General features: G+C 38.0%; 1 protein-coding gene across 3 annotated transcripts in view; it reads right to left on the bottom strand.

The window, feature by feature from the left end:
* Positions 1-1770: 1770 nt before the first annotated feature.
* plpp3 (phospholipid phosphatase 3) overlaps positions 1771-21446 on the bottom strand; it is a 39250-nt gene continuing 19574 nt past the window's right edge. For all 3 annotated transcript variants that reach the window (XM_058756113.1, XM_058756111.1, XM_058756114.1), the window contains exons 3-6: positions 19224-19504; positions 18575-18632; positions 11742-11918; positions 1771-3703 (exon numbers count right to left, since the gene is read on the bottom strand). In XM_058756113.1, coding sequence (XP_058612096.1) covers positions 3575-3703; positions 11742-11918; positions 18575-18632; positions 19224-19504 — 645 coding nt within the window. In that variant the 3' untranslated portion in view covers positions 1771-3574. The remainder of the gene's footprint in view (positions 3704-11741; positions 11919-18574; positions 18633-19223; positions 19505-21446) is intronic.

Here is a 21446-nt window from a genome sequence, read left to right as displayed (position 1 = left end):
TCTGTCTATAAACAAAAGATTGGACATTCAAAATCTTTTTACATTTATATCATAAAATAATGTTTAATTGCTGCTTTTGACTACAGAATTGTTCTTGAATATTTGCAATTTTTTGAGTTCATTCACAAAAAACATTTACATGACCTTTCCATGCATTTAAAGAGTGTTCGGATTAGCTGCAGTGTGCATGAAGAGCATGTGGAAGTTACATTTAATCATCTGCAGGATCATTTCATTGTAGCAGTTGATTGCAATCAGCATTTAGTATAATCTGCCTTATACAAACACACATACAAATTCAGGTTAATTAAGTTCCAACCTGAGGCAGGATTAGTTTTGGTGGCTTACTGCAGATGTCAGTGCAAAACCAGTGAAATACAAAGTCTAAAACCAGTGAAATACAAAGTCTAAAACCACAGGCGTGCCGAGGCTCGCGGCAGTAAGAGTAACACAACTTAACTGGTTTTCTTCAGTGTTGGCATCTGTCCTGAATACAGGCCTCCCCAGCTCTCATCCCACAGCCAAACATGACCACAGAACCAGAACAGCTCTCAATGCCATCGCCATGATCCATCAGACCTCACAAACCTGGCCTGAACCCAACCCACTGATGTAACACACCCACAATTCAATGCACCAACCTTTACCAACATCATTTTCCCTTATTAAGCTGTTCAATTAGATTGGTTAGTTGCATTTTACAGTAATTTGTAGAGATATTTCAGCTATACGTTGATGTTTCAAGGCTTAACGGTGGAGAATATGACCGTGTGCCACCGTCAACATTAGAAATGATGATCTGCACACAGCCAAAATATGAAGTCACAGTTTTGGTCCTAGGAAAACAAGAACGCCCGGCCCTGATTGAAACATGCTGATGGTATTAAAAACTTATTTCATTCCAAGACAATTCATTTGGCTTCTTCTTCAAACTTTTTTATAGCGGGTACTTGAGTAACATATAAAATAGCACATAAAAATGTTCTATTTGAAAATTTAATGCAGTTTACTCATCGAACACTAGGACAATTTCACATTTATGATAACACAGTGTACCCATAATAACAAACTTACATTAAAAGTACATGAAAAGTTGCTTTTATTCAGCAAAGAGGCATTAAATTGGTCAAAAGTGACAGTAAAGACATTTATAATGTTACAAAACATGTATATTACTATGGGAGCACGTTTCCGCCACTGAATAAAAAAATTAAAACGGTAACAGCGACTTTTTATCTCAGAATTGTGGGTTATAAACTCCCAATTGCGAGAATTATGAGATATAAACTGGACTTTATAACTCGCAATTGTGAGAAAAAAGTCAGAATTATGAGCTAAAAACACGCAATACTGAGAAAAAAAAGTCAGTTGCAAGTTTTTATCACGCAACTGAAAAAAAAATTCTGAGTTGGAAGATGTAAACTCACAATTGTGATAAAAAAATTGCCAGAGTTGTGAGATAAAAAGTCGCAATTCCCTTGGAAATAGGCTTCCATATATTTCAAATGAAAGAAAAAAAAAAGAAAAAAAAAAAACTATTTTTTTTAAAGAATAAAATAAATAAAATCTCATATTAGAATGATTTCTGAAGGATCATGTGACAGTGAAGACTGGAGTAATGACGCTGAAAATTTGTGTTTAAATTACACTTTAAAATATATTAAAATAAAAATTGTATAAGTGACATGCAACATGGCACATAAAATGTTTGAAATTTTTAACTCATCGAACACTAGGACAATTTCAATTTCACACAATAAAAACAAACATTCATTAAGAAGCCATTCATTTTTTGTTGTTTATAATGAGCTTTTATTTAAAAGCACATGTATTAGAGCCAAGTACATTTAGCAGAAAAAAAACAAAAACATTTTGCTATTATTTCTTTTGTACAAAATGAGACATTACAAAAATACTAATAGTGAATTTGATACAATTGTATGTGTTTTATTCAACGCTTATTAAAAACTTACTATCACAAATCTACAATATTTTAGTTACCTAAATACAAAAATCTGTCAATCAATGCTCATAAAAGCAGCACTTTGTAAATAACACAGGTCATGACACATTGCTTTTTAGATTCATAGTGGATATATCTAAACATGTTCAGAAATAATATCTTACATAGTTAATTTTAGTGATCTATACATTATTTATATACTTCTGAGAGAGAAATAAAACGGTTTGTTGAAATGATAGGACGGACTATACAATGGGAGGGATGTGCAACACATTTGGAGCTTGAGTTGTGTTGTATGGATGTGTTTTCTGTAATAGTCAGGCAGCACTTTACAGCTGTTAGTGGGGACAGTAGACATCTTCACGATAGGAACATCGAGGCTAAGAAAGGCATTTTGACAAAAAAAAAAAAAATCCACAGTTTTCTTACGTTTTTTCACATGGTATCGGTCCACTGCACCAGGACAAGGTGCGGAAACACACGCGACACATACAAACACACACAAACGGGACAGAGCGTCCTGCCGAGGGACCCCACATCCCACAACTTCTCAGGGCAGTTTGACTCGTGCCAAGACAGGCATTGGGCACAGGTGGCATTCTGGGTAAAACCACACAACTAGAGTTGAGTGATTATGTAGTTGGAAGGGAAAGAGGTCAAACCAGCCAGCGGAAGAAGCTCGTTCCCGGTTCCAAAAATAAAAAAAAAGAAATGTGCCAGTGCGATCAGTGGGAGTCAATCCCGATGACCGTAGTGACGAGACACACCTCCCTGACGTCTAGCCCCGCCCCCTGACCAATCAGAAGACAGCGAGGCAGCACGGCTCAGCCACGCCCCCAGAATTCGGGCAGGGATGGGTGGTGGCCATCGTGAAATCATCATCTAAAATAAAAATCTATTTATCTAAGAAAATACTTGTGTAAACCCACCCACCCGCCATTTAAAACCCTTTAAAATGCATTCTCCAATAGTTAGGCCACTGTTCGAGTAGCTAAGATCAGCTCTGATGGCTAAATATGATCTTGTGTACAGACCTTCATCAAGCTTCTCAAAGCTACACTTCTCAGATAGCGAGTGGTGACGTTTAATGAACTTGGATATAGTGCTATAAGTTATTCCTCTTTATACTGTTAATATATCTGTGCTAATTACATCGCAGGTAAAACGAATCATTCCTATTAATAAGGAATTTGTTGTCCTATACTGTTGCTGAAAGGCCACAGAGACAAGAGAGAAGCGCTGGTCACGTGACCAGCCTCACATTCACTCTCTTCTTCCTTTCGTTGGCGTTCGTTAACGCATTCTGTGTATTACTTTCGTCAAAGGAGCTCAATTCATTCTCCACAATATTTCGAGGGAGAAATCGCTTTTTTGTTAGCTTTGTGTGTGTTTGGCCTTTCGAATCGGGCTCTAGGATAGCGAGGTCATTTTAATAAGAGTCAATAGGATTGTCTCTGTCCTGTCCCTACATTCTACTGTCAGATGAGAGAGAGGAAGCGTCAGCTAAGCCGGAGCTCCTCTGTCACAGGTGGCTGTTCTGGTTTCTTCAGGGGATTCGGGGGGAGGTGAGGGATGGGGAGACTGCAAACGAATCCTCCCGTTCCCCACCTCCTACACCATGTTGTGATGGTTGTTCCTCTCTATGATGTCCGAAGAGGGGAGGAGCTCTTTCTTGATTGGCGAGGGAGGTGGAGTGGCAGTCTTGGCTTTGGGTTTGAAGAGGTCCGATACATAAAAGGCCTAGAAGAAGAGAGAGAGAGAGAGAGAGAGAGAGAGAGAGAGAGAGAAAGAAATAAAAAAACATTAAGATTATTTGAGAACAAAACTCTTTCCGGGATGCAAATCACAGTACCCACAGAATATGATTGTAGTACATAAAAAAAGGTTGAACAAGAACTGGCTCGTTTTAAAATCACGAATTTAAACCACAGCTGCCACAAACCACAGGAATCTGAATTAAAATTTTTGGAAGGATAGTAGAATGAATTGACGGATTAATTTGCAACAGCTGGTAGATTAAGTTTTCTTCTATTCTTGTCGATCAAATTGTATTTGTTTATGAAGAAAGAATTTATTTTAGTTATAAATTTATATTACTATCACTACTTAAAAGTTTGGGGACGATTCGATTTCTTTATCTGTTTGAGGGAAGTCACCAAGTACAAAAAAAAAGTAATAAAATAAGAGTCATGTAAACATAACTTTTCTATTTTAATAAATTCTAATAAACATTTTTAGGAAGACATTTTTATAACAAATTTAAAAAGTCTTTACTGTCACTTCTGATTCATGTGTCTTGGCGAAAACAGTGATTTTTGGAAGAAAAATAAAAATAAAATAATAATAATATATATATATATATATATATATATATATATATATATATATATATATATATATATAACTGACCCCAAACTTTTGAAAAGTAATGTATATTAATTTTAGATATTACCATTTTAATAGATAATAGTAAAGGTCTACAGGACCTTTCAACTGCAATCATTTTTAAAATGTTTTTACTAGTGCTGTCAAACGATTAATCAAGGATTTTGTTTGCATAATATATGTCTGTTCTGTGTACATTTATTATGTATATATAAATACACGCATATACAGTATATTTTTTGAAAATATTTACATGTATTTACATGTCTATTGATATTCAAATAAATATATTTAATATATATACACAACATTTTTATGAAATATGCATGTGTGTATTTATATATACATAATAATATACACAGTACACAAACATATATTATGTAAACAAAACTTATTTTGGATGCGATTAATCATTTGATTTTTGAAAGTGAATCTGATTTATTCCACACAATTTTTGTTTTGGGGAATTTCAATTCATTTTCATTTTACTTCATTTAACTCAATTTTTAATTGCAATAGCAGACCCCAATTGCTACGTCAATTCAAACTTGATTAAAATTCAAGAATTTTAGCCTTATAATTTCAGTTCAATTCAGTAGTGGAAATCCCAATTATAATCGTATAAACTTCCTTAAAAAGCACCAACAGGACATGAGCAACTGCAATAGTCACTAACAAATTATTCAGACACATTTCAGAAGCATTGTTGCATGTTCGACTAACCACAAATGAGTAAAATAGCCTCTGAAATGTCAGATGATATAAAGGCTGGCAATCCATCGTCTGTGACATACGGACGTGTATGAGGTCACACGCTGATAAGAGCGGCCAACTTACACCACACGCCTTAAAAACATTGAGTCAGTAGTAAAGATAAAGAGGAAACCCCTCAGTTCTTTTGTTTCGGTCTTCGACTGCGAGGGACTGAGGTCAGTATTAATGGTTTCACTTGGCGTGGGAAGAACTTTGTCGTCAAGGAAAGATGCCCGACAACCCTCTCTTTACGTCCTAATGACATCACTGGCAAAACAGGAAACCGGGGAGGGGAAGAGAGGAAGTGTGCCCTTGGCATTAGACTAGGCATGCACCCAACGGATTTACAAAGAGCTGAAAATATACAAGTCTGAGTCACGGGCCTTTCATGCCAAAGACGGGATGCTTTCACGGGGATAGGAGAGGCCTACGGGATATTTAGCCGTCTACACACCATGAATGTTACTGAAGCATGCAGAACAGCTGAGCTGGACGGCAGCGGTGTGGAATCACCGATTCCAGAAAGCCTGCCAATGCGTAAACACATGCTATTTATGAGTGTGTGAAGAGTACGGGGCCAGTGTGTGACAGGAAAAGAGGTCAGTGTTTGGGGTAGCTAACAGCTAAATTGTCCTGACTCGGTTCAGGAGCTGCTGTCAACCACGGCACCCTGGAGCGGCGTACTACCCCTTGGGTGATGCCAAGGGGGAAGAAAAAGTGCACAGAGACTTGTACACAGAGTTTAAAAAAAGGGATTTCCTATTGGTTATGCGAGGTTATGACAGACTTGAGCAAGTAAGCTGTGACTATCAACAGGTTTGTAAGTGAGTGTGTGTGTGTGTGTGTGTGGAAAGAGATAGAAAGCGAACAGAAAGCCTTCGAGAGGCCATCAGCGTTCTGGAATCATCTTTCCAGCAGCTGTTTCTTGCATATCCTTTCAGTGAAAGACGTTGTGCTCACATACAAAGAGAGCTTTATCCAAAGGTTACAGCGGATGAGTTCATAACTATAGGGCCTCTTGTGACCATCTTCTGCCTATATGAGGGAACGTACGCCAGAAAGATCATGACATTTCCAGAGTGACCTTTACACTGCGCTGGAATGACATCAGGAACCTTTGCTTGCTAGCAATTATGAAGGATTTCATTATAAGAGCAAGTATGTTGCTTGACAAGGCTAAACAATGTATTGTTTCATAATGTAAATACTTCTTTTTAAAATGCATTTGTACTATATTTATTTAAAATAAATGCCACTTGGTTTGATACTGATATACAATAAAAAACTATAAATATGCTATAATAAAAACTGTAAGTTACCTTACGGTGAGAAATTGTAAAGAGCTTAACATCACATTATGTGTAATTTTACAAATTTATGGTTTCTGCAAGTAAAAACGGAATTACGGTATAATTTGCAGCGAAAAACTTTATTTTATTTTATATAAATGTTTCTTCACATTTTTATTATAATTTATGTACATTAGGTTGTTCGGTGGTGTTTACCTCCTGTATTATCATGTTGGATTCAAGTACTTTAACAAATCTACAAAAAAGCAGATTTTATAGTTCAGATTGGTATATTAATCACTTAATGAAAGACACTGTTATAAGTTCTAAAATATACAGGTACCAATGTGCATTCCTGTAATAATGAACACACTGCTATTGTATTTTTAATGCAGAATTTCTGGCAAGCACAGTTGCTTTTTTTTGCCATAAATTTATGAGCTTTAAAATTTATACGCTTTAATATTTTCTGGAAATTCACTCAATATTTGAAAAGAACTGTGTTTTACACTGATAGGGCTGATGCAAGACAGAGCGTCTGATAATTGGAAAATTTCTCCATATCTGGAATGTGTGTAATTATGTGTTATCACATATACCATCAGCTGCAAGTCAGCATTCAGCTGTACTGTCCAGCATGACTTACAATAGGCTTCTTGATGTACTACAACCTCTGACCTGTAATCACAGGCTGCCAATGAACCTGTGTCAGGGGGTGAGTGCTTCCTGTGTCACAGCCCACGGTCTGAAAGTATTCTTCCCCAGCAAACTCGCTCCATTGTGTTCGAATGCCCAGTCAGCACCAGGAAGCTGTTTTGTGTGTTCGTCTAAGCCTGTGTGTGTGTGCCGACCTTATTGTGGTTCCACTAACTGGGGAAGAATTAAGATGCACCTTTACAGTCTGTTACTGCAGCACAATTCATCCACCAAAATAAACATGAATTTCATTTTACACCATCCCTCAGAGAGCTACAATTGAGTAAATAAGCAAGACTGAAAATATATAGTGGTTTTGCTACTGTACCTTTAAGACTACTACAGTGGAGATCAAAATTTGAGAACGACATTAGTGTTAATCTGGCACGTCGTGCTAATTTCCTTAATTATCTGACAAACCCTATTGAACTGGCAGTCTAACTTTCCATTTTTCACAAGATGGTGAGCCATTCGAAAGTGACAAAAACCCTCCGACAGCAGATTGTCCAGATGAAGGCCAATAGCAGCCACAGCAAGATAAGTTGGTTGTTCCAAATCTGTGATTTCTAGAATATTCCATCTTTACAATGTCACTTACTCATTCAAGTCTCCCATAAAGATTGGGCGTCCACGAAAGACAAATGCATGAGAGGACAGGATAACGCTGAGAATTTCAATGGGCAATCGGTTCAACACTGCAGCTGGAATTGCTTGCCAGTTCAGCACTGAACAGGGTAAGGATCACTTTAGTGATGAGAGCAAGTTTGATTTATTTGGGTCTGATAGGAAACATTTTGTTTGGCGTCAAACTGAGGAAAGACTGACGCCCAAGTGCGTAAAGAAGTCAGTGCAAGGTGGAGGAGGTGGTTATTTTGTAAAACGCTGTTCTACTAGCATGATATAGCCACAACTAAAATTCCTTCCAATTTTGAACGATGAAGATTTCTGAAAAAAATAAATAAATAAATAAAGTTCTCTAATTTTGATCCCCACTGTATACATGTAAATTACATAACATGTAAATGTTATGATTGGCCATCTTAAAGTGCTCAAGGATGCGATGGAACATTTTTTAGACTGGAGAGAGATCTTTGTGTTTTTTGACCAAAAAAAAAAAAAAAGACATTCCCTTTAAATTGTCACATACGTGAAAACACCAAGGCATCAAGTTGCCTAAAGTACTATTTTAGTCTCCATCTCTGTATTATATTGTATTAAAGTGGTTTGACATCATCTTAGGGCAAACTAACTGGTCCACTAATTTCTCCACCCAGCACTGTCTCATACACATTCCCATAATCAGACAGGAAATGACACCAAACTATTTGTCACCATCCAACAACTGAGTCAAAAGATCAACAATGTATACTTATTTTGGATCCCAGAGCTGGGAGGGCACACTAACTCCATCTAAACTCATCTCAAATAAACCTCACTGAACTTCTGCCGCTTTTCACTGATGGCTTTATGGACTTGGGATTCAACTGAACTGTGAACAGGTTCATAGATGATATGTCTGGGTGTGTGCACATGTGTGTGGTCTTCCATTGGTTTGGGCGTGCCTGATCCTAAAAGTGCCAAACACAGCACATGATTATGTGTGAGAGTGTGTTGCTTATGTTATGCGTGTGTCTTAAATTGTAGTTTCAGGCACTGAGCCACATCGGCATAATAATTGTGGAGACCAAGTTGTGTTTTGGCTGCTTCGCTCTCCAGCGTAACATTAGTAAAGTTTAATAACACCGTTAAAATTTCCTTTCTTCTTACACACAAGCACACTATTTTCGGTTTAAGACGGTCTCCATTACCATAGCTACAAGGAGAGTGCTGTGGCAGCCAATGGAAAAAAAGAGTCAAGCTCACGCCTGACATATGGAAGGGAGTGATAGGATATCGGGACAACCATCTTGCCACCCAAGCCAGACCAGAAGCACTTAGCAATAGGCCGTTATCGCTGGAGGAACTGTAGTCCGGAATATTGAACATGACCCTCTGTGCTCCTGAGTAACGGTGGGATACTGTTGCGGTGTGAGAACTCGAGAGGTGCTGTGGATAGAGAAAGAGAGAGTGGGAAGAGGAAAAGGCTGTTTGAGAGCTGGCCTCCAGCTGTTTCCACCCTTGTCTAGTCCTGCAGGAAACACCTCTGCAACTGAGCTTTAAAAGCAGCCAACCTCTCACACTCTCTCCATCCATGTCAGCAGCTTAGAAAGTGGGCTGTGTTTGATGACATGAACAAACAGCTCATGCCACTCTCCAACAGGAAGGACCGGAGGATGTGGCCGCAGTCAACAGTCCAGAAAAGACAAAGAAGGAAAATGCGGTTTCTGAAGTCTGAATCTCAAGGGTTCCTTTTAGACATTTAGACATCAGAATTTAAACATATCCCAGGCTGCCTGACTTCAGCAATCGTAACGTTATAGTGAAACTTGCCAACATTTCTGATACAAACCAGGCCTAAGCACAAGGAATTGAATGTAGGACTTCAGGAGCCTCCTTCTGAGATTGAACGAAACTGATGACCTAGTTAACATTGTACTGCTCGACGTTTTAGGTTTCCCTTGCATGATACATAAGCAGACTGACATTAATTGCTGTTCTGAGATCAGTTCTCCGTGGGCATCGCAGTCTAACAGCGCCATGTGAACTGATCCTCTTTAATATGGAACATGCAGTAAGTCTGTAATCAGCTTTTGCAATATGGCCAAAACTCACCAAGACCTGTAACTTTCCACGGTTTCTTTGAAGTCAGCCAGTTGGACACCGACCCAGAGCACTTACAACCTTTAAACGTCTTTAAACACAACCCCCTTAAGCAGAAATCAGCACCTACAGCCAAGCTCAGAAGAACTGCTGCACCTTCAAACTTGCTTAGACTACTTGCTGAGAAGTTTGGATAAGTTGCACTGCTGCCTATGGTTCAAAACCAATGCCTGATGTATGGGGACATAACTTTTCTTTTAAAGACTGGTACCTTGCATTACCTCTATAGGCTCCATCTGAGCTTTGGTCATTAGAGATACTTTAATTGGACCTCTAAAGCGTTCACAGATGGGGAGCAGAACAGATTCCAAATGTAGGCTCGTTAAAAACAAGTACATGGGTGCCTTGATCTGTAGTGAAAAGGATCTCATTTCTGCTCTCTCTTATTTGTACTGATCAGCTATTTTCTGGTTTTTCACACTGGGGAGCAAATTCTTCAGGTGTCAAAGAGCAGTTCCTACACCATGAACCTGAGGGGCTCAAAAACATCAAGACCATTAGAAATGGATGGATAATTTGAGTAAAACAAAACTGTTTCGCTAAAAATGTCCTTCTTAATGAGGTTATTAAAGGGTTGGCGAAAGTTTAAACTGCTCTTGGGAAAATCAAAATGCCAATAAATAAAGACAAGAGCCAACTGAAAACTAAACCACACAGGTTCAGCAAATTCAAGGATTGGAGATTAAATGTTTTGAAGGTTCATGATACCAGTAGAACATCTGTGTACCATAAAAAGTGTGGCGCTGTCAAAGCTAATTAGAGTGAAGAAAGACACTGCTAGGACATTCTGGGAATTGTAATGTTGAGAAACATTACAACTCAATATCCCAATTTCAACACTAACAACTTAGATATTTGTCTTTCAGATGTTGTAGATGGGGTGATATCTGGGGGAAGATGTCTTGGTCTCCCCCTTAACTAATGGGCTTCAAATCTTTGCACCACCCCCTTACGACCAAGATAAACAGATTAAAATCTGTTTCTCAAATGAATAATTAACATTGTCATTTCTCCTAAAGAGAAAATTCTCTCCCTCTTTGTACATTCAGTTCCCCTCGACTCAATTTTCCCAAACACAATCCAACTAAGTGAAGCTTTGCTTACTGCAGGGAAAGTCTGGCACCAACAAAAGTGACATGTTCCACAATTATGAAGTGTAAAATTCCTTTTTCCACAACCCTCCCCCCTCCTCTTTTCATCTGAGAGTTGGTAATGGTGCAATTGAGGCAATATGCTCTGCATTAGCAAGAAAAAGATTATGCTTCATTCTGATAGATGAGTAATTTTGTGGAGAGGGGTGAAAAAGAGAGAGGGTGGGGTCTGGAGAATGTTGTGGTCTGGTTCCAGATATTCAGATCCCCTTCCGACCTCAAACTCCGGATGGCCTTCTGTCTTCACTTCACTCAAAAGACACGAGATAAAGTCTGTTTTTAATGGTTCTTTTGACAAGTTATCTGATAAATCTGCCTCTAGTCGATCTCAAACATACTCATGGACTATAACAAACAGAAAAAGAACAACATTTTCATGTTTTAAAGTGAAGAGTGGGAATTGGGAAAACATACGCTATATTGTCAAACTTGTTGGGTTGTTAATTGCCAGCATATTTATGAAAGGAATGTTTAATTAGTTTTTCTGGTGTTGACACTGTGTAAAAGTGTTTGTTAACCAATATTAAAAAAAAAAAAAAAAAAAAATCCAGATGCTGTGATGACAACCAGATCAAGGCCAATGGTTATTAAATGTTGTAAAGTATGAAATTTACAGATTAGTTTACATTCCAACCGATAAAAACTAATTCAAGATTGACTCCACAATGGCCTCTTGACTCCTTAAAGATACTAAACTATATTTAAAGAAATATGAAATGGATAGAAATACAAAGATGTACTTACTATGCAGTAGGCCACCAGGGCTCCTTGGGCAAAGCCAGCTAAAACATCAGTGGGGTGGTGCTTGTGATCAGAAACACGTGATAGCCCGGTGTAGAAGGCCATCATTAGCAAGGTGAACTGCAGGAGTGGCCTCAGCAGACGGGCTCCTCGCCACGTGAACCGAGACTGCAGGTAGAACTAAAGAAACAGAGATGGAAAGCAATTTAACCAATGGGAACATTTGTACAACTTATGTTTTTATTACATAACAGGTAAGGGTTAGAGAAATTAGATAGAAATCAAAAGGAAGGTGGAGATAAAAATATGTGGGAGAGAATGTGGGGGTTGGAGCTGAGTGTGAAAAACAAAGTAGCGCCGGACAGGACTGAAAAAAAAAAGAAAAAAAAAAGGTCTCTTTCTCTAGCCACCTAAATCCAAGGACCCCTTGTAGTGTTCGCTTTCTGGGAACAGGAAGACTCGTTAGGGTAAGAAAACAAATGATTGAGGGTTACAAAGACAGGGGGAGGATGGGGGTCAGGAGGACAAACTGTTGACGACGCTCCGGCGGCCCATCAGTCCTGAAACCCTTCAAACTGGGTCAGTTAAGGACCCTGTACTCATCACCCTCTCTTAATCATCCATCACCACCCGAGAAGGAAAACTTCCATTAAGTTTGAAACCACAGCAGACAACAGAACACACCCTTACACATAGACACTAACTGATAAACACTCATGCACAAACTCAGACGATCTGTTAGACAAAACAAACAATAACCATCTTGAGCTTTGAGCTCCAAACGAAGGTGTGTACAAGGTCATGTCTGTTTTCCCGAACAGCTCTCTCCTTGCTCCGAAGGCATTGTGTGCGTAGAGAGGAAGGAATCCCTCCCTAAGGATGTTTGGGAGTTGGAGCTTCCTTACTGGATGAAATTCTCAGATGATGTGAGGATGGGTGTGCCTGCACAAGACTGACAGCTGTTCGAGTCTTCGCAAATTCGATTTTGAGGAGTTTTCTGCCGTCAGGTAATGCCGTTTGGATTTCTGGAGTATTTAACTAGGCAGAAGATTAGCACTACTGCTACGTGCGCCAAATATGCTTAAAGACTGAAGATAAATAGAGGCCTCCTCAATCATTTTCAATTGATCTTATCTCAAAAAACATTCCTTCAGAACGGAAGGAAGGTAGAGTGATAAGCATCTAAGGGTGTTTATGTGCATCTGTGCATTTCTGCCTCAAACCGATTGAAATCAACATATGGCCTGCTGTCTCATTATTTCAATTTACATTGTGGCCCAAAGCAGGAAGTCTTTAAAAGATGCTGAAACAAAACCTTCAGCCATTTTTGCCTGAATCAGAAATTGTTTCTTCCTCTCACGCTACTGTATACGAGCTGTTGGGTTTACAGCTGGCTAAAGAGAAGAGTTAGATGTCACAGATGACTGACTGAAATGGAGATACTTGCTTGATTATATGGCTAAAGTTCATCTGAGGCAAAATATAAATAAATAAATTCATACTCATGTTCATTTTGGTCCAGCTTGGCCTCAATGTTGGCAGTAAAGAGAGAATTTTTAACCAAGCATCTGTAGCTATTTCAACCACAGACTTTCATACACTTGGCATTCCTATAACGAAAAAAAAAAAAAAGTTCCTGCGGAGAACTTACAAACAAACGTGTCAATAATATCTTTAATCGGGCCATGTGAATGCAATGGAATGTTCTTCAACCGCAGATCTGTGGTTTATGGAGACAGAGGTCTGTTTGCTTAGTTCTGAATGCAAAAAGTGAATCAATAAATTAGGATTGTTAAAATGAAAAACTGAATGAGTAATCCCTGAGGTTTTCCCTTCCTCTTTTTTTATGTTTTTGTTTTGCTATTGCCTTTTAAGATTTTTCTCTCACGTCACAGATGACAAACTGAGAACAAAATAATTATGTTTACTGTTCGAATTATTCATGAAGGCTTCCAGCGTTTTCCAACCTTCCAACCTAATAAATAACAGAAAATAGAGGAAATAGCAGATTGGTTCTCCAAAAGTAGAGAATTGAGAGAGCAGTGACATTCTCATGCGCTCTTTCGCACCAACTTTGAATGTTGCGTAATGCAGCACAATGAGTGGAATGCTGTCATTTCACTCTAAAAATCAAAAAGTGGCCATAAGACAAACAAGACAACCAGGTCCTCTGGATAACATCTGCAATAAGCTCATTTACACATGCAGGAGTGGTAGAACAATGAATTCTGCATTTTTCTAAGTTCTCAAAAGCATTTTCTACTTTTTTTTGTATAAGGACTTGTGGCACTCCTAAATCTTTTCTACACTAAAACGGCAAAGAGAGTGCTGGTATATTTTGGACTGTTAGAGGTCATGGAAGGGTGACGTCCGACACACAGGGAGTCCTGCTGACGCTGATCTCTTTAGCTGTAAGCCAGCATGTCTGAGTCTGGAGATGTAGAGATGAGTTCTGTGACTTCTCCAAACTCTTAAAGTGGCTCTGTTCCTCAGGGCAAGAGTGGGGTCCTCTCCACACGTAGGCATCCAAGAGCTGATAAGAACATAAGGACCCTCAGGGCTCAGATACAGTCCATCAAATCTGCCTCTTAGCATCTTGCTATCAGAGCTCAGATAAGCCAAACATGCCACAGACGTTGTGGGGTGTATATGGCTCTCTCATCTCTGTGCTTTGTGAGGTGGTGGCAGACGGTGTGGTCTTAAGATTCTCCAGCGACATGCGAACTCAAAACACAAACACATACACACGCCCTGTGCCCTTATGAGAAGTAACACACTCTTGTGCAGATAACACTCTGTCCCGCTGACAGTCTCCATCCAGTTCCTCCCTGCAGGCGATTTGGGTGGTACCATAAGATCTGACATTGAGGTATCAAATGGGACAATGGAAAAGATCCTGGTGGGCTATTGAAGGATTAGTGTTCAAAAATTTACTCACACTCATGTTGTTATGGATAGAAAAATTCTGAAGACTGTGCTAGTCATTCTTTTCAAAAGTTTAAAAAAAGGATTCAAATGCACTACCAAAGAGTCATGAAAGTGGTTAATATGCCTTGTGCAAGTTATAAGATGCATATAATGTGAGAACAAACCTCACTGATTCTTTTGGTGGCTCAAACATGATTGTGTCACACTCCAAAACAAACCATATATGATTTGCCACATTTGATCTGCTCTATGTATGTGCATTGAATTTTTATATGTGAATAATTGAATCTGTTCATCATATAAAGTGATCATCTTCAAAGGACTTCAATTAAACCACTCGATTAATATAAACTTATGTCTTTAAATTTTTTAAAGTGTCAGTTATGGTAGAATGGACTTCACTGGAGGAAAATAAATCTATTAGATTTCACTAAAAAAATCTTTATTTTTATTTCAAAGCTAAACTAAAGACTTATACTGTAATGTTGGAACGACATAAGGGTGAGTTCATTTTTGGGTGAACTATGCCTTTATGTATTCATACCAAATCAGCCATGTTCGTGAATGAATCATTCAGATATTTTGTGAATTAAGATTCATTAAAAAGAGCAGGCTGTAAAAATATGCATTCATGAATTGAACAATGCTACTTTTCACATAAACTCTCATGAGCATATCAAGAGAACTAAGCCAGAAGTCAAGTTTTTTTTTTTTTTATAAGCCAAAACCAACTTTAATTCCCAACTGAAATTTATTGTATTACTTCAAAAGACTTGGAATATAGTGTCAGTCATATGGACCCCATTTGATACGTTTTACCTGCTTTTGCATCCTTTTTAAGATTTAAAGATTCAGTTCCAATTCATTGCATGGAAAAGAGTGACCAGTACAATCATCAAGCTTTTTTCCTTTTGTGTTCTGTAAAAGAAAGCCATACAGGTTTGCAATAATATGAATGAACTCTTCCTTTAAGCCTTCTTCAGGTCATAAGCAGCCACAAAATGGCATGTTCAGTCCAACTTGGTAAGGGAAAAAGAAAAAGCAAGAGAGATGTGGTATAATAAATCATGTCATCTTAACAAAAAAGGTGAGTGTGAGGAAAACTATACTTATTTTGCAATATTTTGAAAGGAAAGGCTGGTCTTTTTCATGGCACTGTGCATGGTTTTGTGGGTCATTCTGAAGTGTATTTGCACTTGAATCTTGCCAGTTCTGGTAGAAAACAGTGAAACTTCACCACTTAAGCCTTTTCTATCCTGACCTCAGGACCAAAAACATTACTGCAAAGCCAATGCAGCCTCGCCACATGTTAATGACCACAACATACAGAGAAATAAGCCTGAAAACAAGCAGGAAGAAGATTTGCCTGTGAGTGGTTTGTGCTTGTTACTACTCTGCCCATGGTCTCATATCACTCACCCCCTGTTCTCTGGTCACTACGGCTAACTAGAGCATCTTGTGTCACCATGCGGTTTGAGAGGCGCAGTGACACAGCAGCCAAACCAGAAGTCATTGGACTATGGAGTGTGGAGGTCATAGAGAGGCTAGGAAATACCCAGTTTGCTGCCCACAAGATGCCCACATACACTTGCTCTCCAGAACAAACTGATATGCTGTTCCAACTCAATAAGCACATGAGGTTGAGCTGCATGGATACTGTGGTTCAACTAAGACGCTTGAATACACCATTCAACCGCATAAATGTACAGTACTAGCAGTCACTCTAGGGGGCAGAGTTCTTATTATAGCTCAACTTATTACATTTAGGTATCTTAACCTGACTATGATCTCAATATCTGGGGAATAACTCCATGGGGAATATATATATATATATATTTGGGAAAAAAACAGTACCCCTTCAACATGAATATGGGGCTTTTTTTGACAAAATATATATAGTAAAATTATAGTAATATTGTGAAATGTTATAATTTTTAAATATATTTTAAAATGAAATTTGTGTTGAAATAAGTTGTGCTGCTTAATGTTTTTGTGATATTTTTTGATGAATATTGTTAAAATATTCAATTATAATTTTAAATTATTAATTATAAAAAAATATTTAAAAAAACCTACAATTTTATGCATTTTCTCATACATTATGACAATGTGCACTTATAGCAGTTATTGCTTCTGAATGTTTTTAATGTTAAGTTTCATGATAAATAATATTTTAATTCAAAATATAATTAAACATTGACCTAACGATGAAAAAGAAGTCAAAAAGAAAAGAAGTCACTGGTGAAAGTTTTACTATTTGTTTTCAATTTGGTAGAGCGCCTTAAAAAATTGTGCAGACTTCATGGGAATTCATCTTGGTTTCTATGTAACCACTATTATTTTTACAAGGAACATCAAAAAAAGTGAAAAATTTATTAATACGTGTCACTGACGAAACAGGTGTGGGTTCTGTTTTGAGGTACTGTGCCAGAATGATTCATTCGCAAATTTGGTGAGAATAAAGGCTGTCTACTTTTGACCTAGGTTACGTTTGTGCAAATAAAAGGGGATCACAAGACTGGTGTGAGCTCTCATTATGACTTCAGCGTCTGACCCATGAAGCATGACAGCTAGACTGAGATAATTACAGGGAGCGAGACCGGGACCGGTAGCACTCCAGTCAATAAGACTGTTTCGCTCGATCGCTCTACTCAGACAGCACTTTCCTCCACTTGGTTTTCAGATTTATTCAGGTCTGTAATTCTGTTTATCATGCTTTGTGCTTCGATATCTCAGAGCGTTCTCTCTTGGCCTCTCGTTTTTACTTTGAAGGCCAAGAACAGATGGTAAAATAATCTTAGATAGTCAACCGGTATCTTAACATAATAGTCTATTCACATGTTCACATTTTATAATGGATTTTGACTACACTTTGGCTTCAGCTTTGAGAAATCTGGCAAGGGTTACCGATAAAATCTGAACAATTTGCCCCTCAGAGACACTCCGAGACAAATCCAGGCAAATGTTCCTCAATGCTTGCTTTTCTCCATGAACACTGGCTGACATCTCTCCTGCCTTGTGGCTAATGACTATGGTTTAAGATTCAGCAGGTCTGTGTGTAAAACTGATTGTTTTAAGTCACAAAACACTCAAAAGAACCTGCAATCGGTCTGGTTCTTAACATACTGCTTCCTCTTGTATAGGAAGTGTTCAGGTCAGTGTTTTTCAGGCGTCAGGCCCAGCAGTCAAAGTCACACATTAATTTAATGGCTGTTTTGAGAGCATTAGAACCAAACCTGCATTAGTTTGAACAGGATTGTGGTCTCAAAAGCACATATTCTCTATCACCCTCCTAACTTTCTCAAAAAAAATCTCTAAAAACGCTGAGAATGAACATCTGGCCACCTCTATTAGCAGAGCGGCTCCACCTCTTACCATCTGAAAGAGTGAAAGGTGGAGGGGCCCTTGGAGATGCTGATGATTTAGATGCAGAAAGAAAGGATTTGAATAAAAGGAGGGAGGATTGGAGGGCCGTGCGTGTGAAAGGGAAAAAAATTTGAAGCCTTTGAAAGAGGCTTTACATACAGTGAGAGACTCCAGGAGGCTGAGCGAAATCTGCCTTTGTGTGTATGTAAAGCTATATTGGGGATTCTGCATAATTAGTGTGAAAAAAGTACGTTACCCATTCAAAAAGAGAATAAAAATAAAGCATAAGGAATGAGGGAGAAATGAAGGACAGCTTCAGAGAGAAGGGAAGCTACACAAATAAAAACAGCTGAAGTGTGTCCATCCGGGAGATGAACAAGGAAAATAAGAGTGACCCACATATCAGAGACCCACAGAGGAGGGTGAAAGGGCGATAGAGGGTCCCTGTTTCATACTAGACATAACAGTCATGAATTAATAGCTCTTTAGTAAAATAATAGAACTGTGACAGTGTGAGAGCACTACACAGTGTATGTACTTACTGCCAGATACAGCATGGTGTACATCGAAAATGAAGCATGTCCAGAAAAGAAGGATTTCCTGTAAGGAAAAAAAAGAACTTGTAATCAACAATGTGTTTAATTATTAAATGCATTAAAACATATCAATTAAATTTCTATCGAACAAAATAAAGAAATGAGATATATATATATATATATATATATATATACACACACATACACTATCTCTGTTTATTATGTTAATGTTAATTATATTTATATTTAGAAGACGGACACGGAAGAGAAGAAATTGTTGAATAAAGTCGGATAATTATTTTTGTTTTCTTTGCGCACAAAAAGTATTCTCGTAGATTCATAAGATTGATGTTGAAACACTGATTTCACATGGACTATTTTAACGATGTCCGTACTACCTTTCTGGGCCTTGAACGTGGTAGTTGCATTGCTGTCTATGCAGGGTCAAAAAGCTGTCGAATTTCATCAAAAATATCTTAATTTGTGTTCTGAAGATGAACGAAGGTGACAGGTCTTGCGGGTTTGGATGAGGGTGACCAATTAATGACAGAATTTTCCTTTTTGGGAGAACTATCCCTTTAATATTTTCAATGTTGAAAACAGTTATTTTGAATATTTTGGTCATGTGCATGTGAGTGTTGATTGAATATCTCACCTGGCTTCTTGTACTTTGCTGTCATCTCCAGAACATGTGTATTGAGTAATATATCCCAGAGAGCAGTTGATGGTAGTGTAGTCAGGCTTACAAATGTCTAGGAAGTGTGGCCTCATCCGTCCAACCGAGACCTTGGCGATGTCTGTAAATGATTGGCTGACGGCGCAGCCAAAGATGAACACGCCCACTTGTCTGTAAAGGGCGGAGACATATGGATTTCCCACAAACGATTTGGAGCCCTGGTTCAGGTAATGGATCCTGTAGCATTCGCCAATCACAATCTAGAGAATGGTTCATTTACAATGGAAAAAATTAATTACTCATAGCTGACAATAACATTACATACAGGTTCTGTTCCAAAACCTAGCGAAATTCAACATCGCGAAAAAGCCTATTAAACTGCATTGTGCAAAGATCAGTTATGAATAAACGTTTCATTAATACTGAAAAGTATCAGTAAAATTGTGAAATTTTTTATTTTTTAACGCTGTTAGCTTAGCAACTTGCCAAAAACGAACACACAAACCAATTTGTGTGATGCTCGGCGCTGCTGCTTACATAGTTTTCCAAATCGCTCACTTATCAGGTTCAATGATGGTTATGATGCCTATGTAGGCTTCTGCTGATATAGGCACTAGAAAGCGAGGCAGCTCACTAGGTTTTGGAACAGAGCTCAATATCATTAAGATCATAAAGTGATGGTAAATTTGTGAAGTCATACCACAAACATTAATGTGTCATTGTATAATCGCAAGATTTCAGTGGTCAGGTCATGGGCATGCAGGGTGGAGTTAGACAAACATGCAAATGAAGTACCAGTTAGGAAAGCACATTAAATCAAAAAAAGCAAGAAGAAATGAGTGAAAGAAATGAGAGAAAACGAGAGACTTGAGTTATGACTGAGCATGGCCTGCCCATTGCTGGTGATATTTTAATGATATGGAACATATTATGTTTCTAAAGGTTATGGCTTTCATATGAGCAGTTAGAGCATGGGATTTTAAAACGGAGGTCTGCACCATTTGAAACCAGTAGGACGTAAATTTGAGCAAAGAGGCATGGGTTATGAAGTACATAAACCATGCCTTAATGAGATATTTACTATCTCTCACTCTCCTTTTTCTTTTTTCTCTTCAAACTGTAGGGGAACGCTGTTGTGGTGGTAGTGAAGAGTGGGACTGCTTTCCCTGAGGCCTAACCAAACTAGGACTGGAGACACTGCTAATTAACTACAGCTGTGTGAGGGGTGCCAACACACACACACAATCACAGACACACATACATATATAAATATATATATGGACACACAGTCCTTATTTTAATCAGGAGAATTGCTGAGCATGGGAACATGTCTACTCCAGACAGTGAGGCACGCATGTCTCCATATGGGATCTCCACGGAGTCATGGTTTGGTGTCGTGCCAGTTTACAGGGGCTTTTACTGCAAGACCACTTCCCTCATCTCCACCACTTTATTCCACAAGGGGATCGCCTGGCATGTTAAAGTTTTGTTTTCAGACATTGTTTTGGAGTTTCACAAGAGCTAAAAGTAATCTGGTTTCATGTTGCATTCTTTCTTGTTCTTCGTCGAACATGTGCCCTCCAGGTGATTGGGTTCATTTGTAAGAGGTTAACCTTTTGGCAGCTGTCACAAAGGCAGTGAATGTCTACTAATTTAACACCTCAGCAGCTGTGGGGCGGTTTGATCTCTTATCCAGATTTATCTGCACTCAAATTAAATTGTGCGAGGCTTCCCCCAAATTCAATTCACTAAATTATCTACACTTCACAAAATTTGTCAAGAACAGATTCTGTTTTTTTGTTTTTTTTGATTTTGGGGTGAAATAAGAAACTTTTTGGGACCATTAAGATTTTATTTATTTATTTAGCATATTTACCTTTAAAGAACTGCACTTATTAACATGTAAATGATTTGATTTTCATTTTAACTGTATCAAGTAAATATATTTTAAATGTACTACATTGCAACTTCATTTGAAATGCCTATTTACAAAAAATATTTAAATGCATGATAGTTAATGACAATAGAAATGACAAAATTTTAATTTAAATAAATGCTTGTGAGCATTTGTCAGGAAAACATTACATATTTTATAAATATATATTTTCATAAGCACTCTTTTTAAAAGTATGCTATAATGCACTTTTTCAAAATGTTTCTATTATTACATTACTGATTTATAATATTTTATACAGTAACTCG

The sequence above is a fragment of the Onychostoma macrolepis genome, chromosome 20 (assembly GCF_012432095.1).
Source record: "Onychostoma macrolepis isolate SWU-2019 chromosome 20, ASM1243209v1, whole genome shotgun sequence".
NCBI classification, from domain to species: Eukaryota; Metazoa; Chordata; class Actinopteri; order Cypriniformes; family Cyprinidae; genus Onychostoma; species Onychostoma macrolepis.
This window is presented reverse-complemented; position numbering and strand designations above follow the sequence as displayed.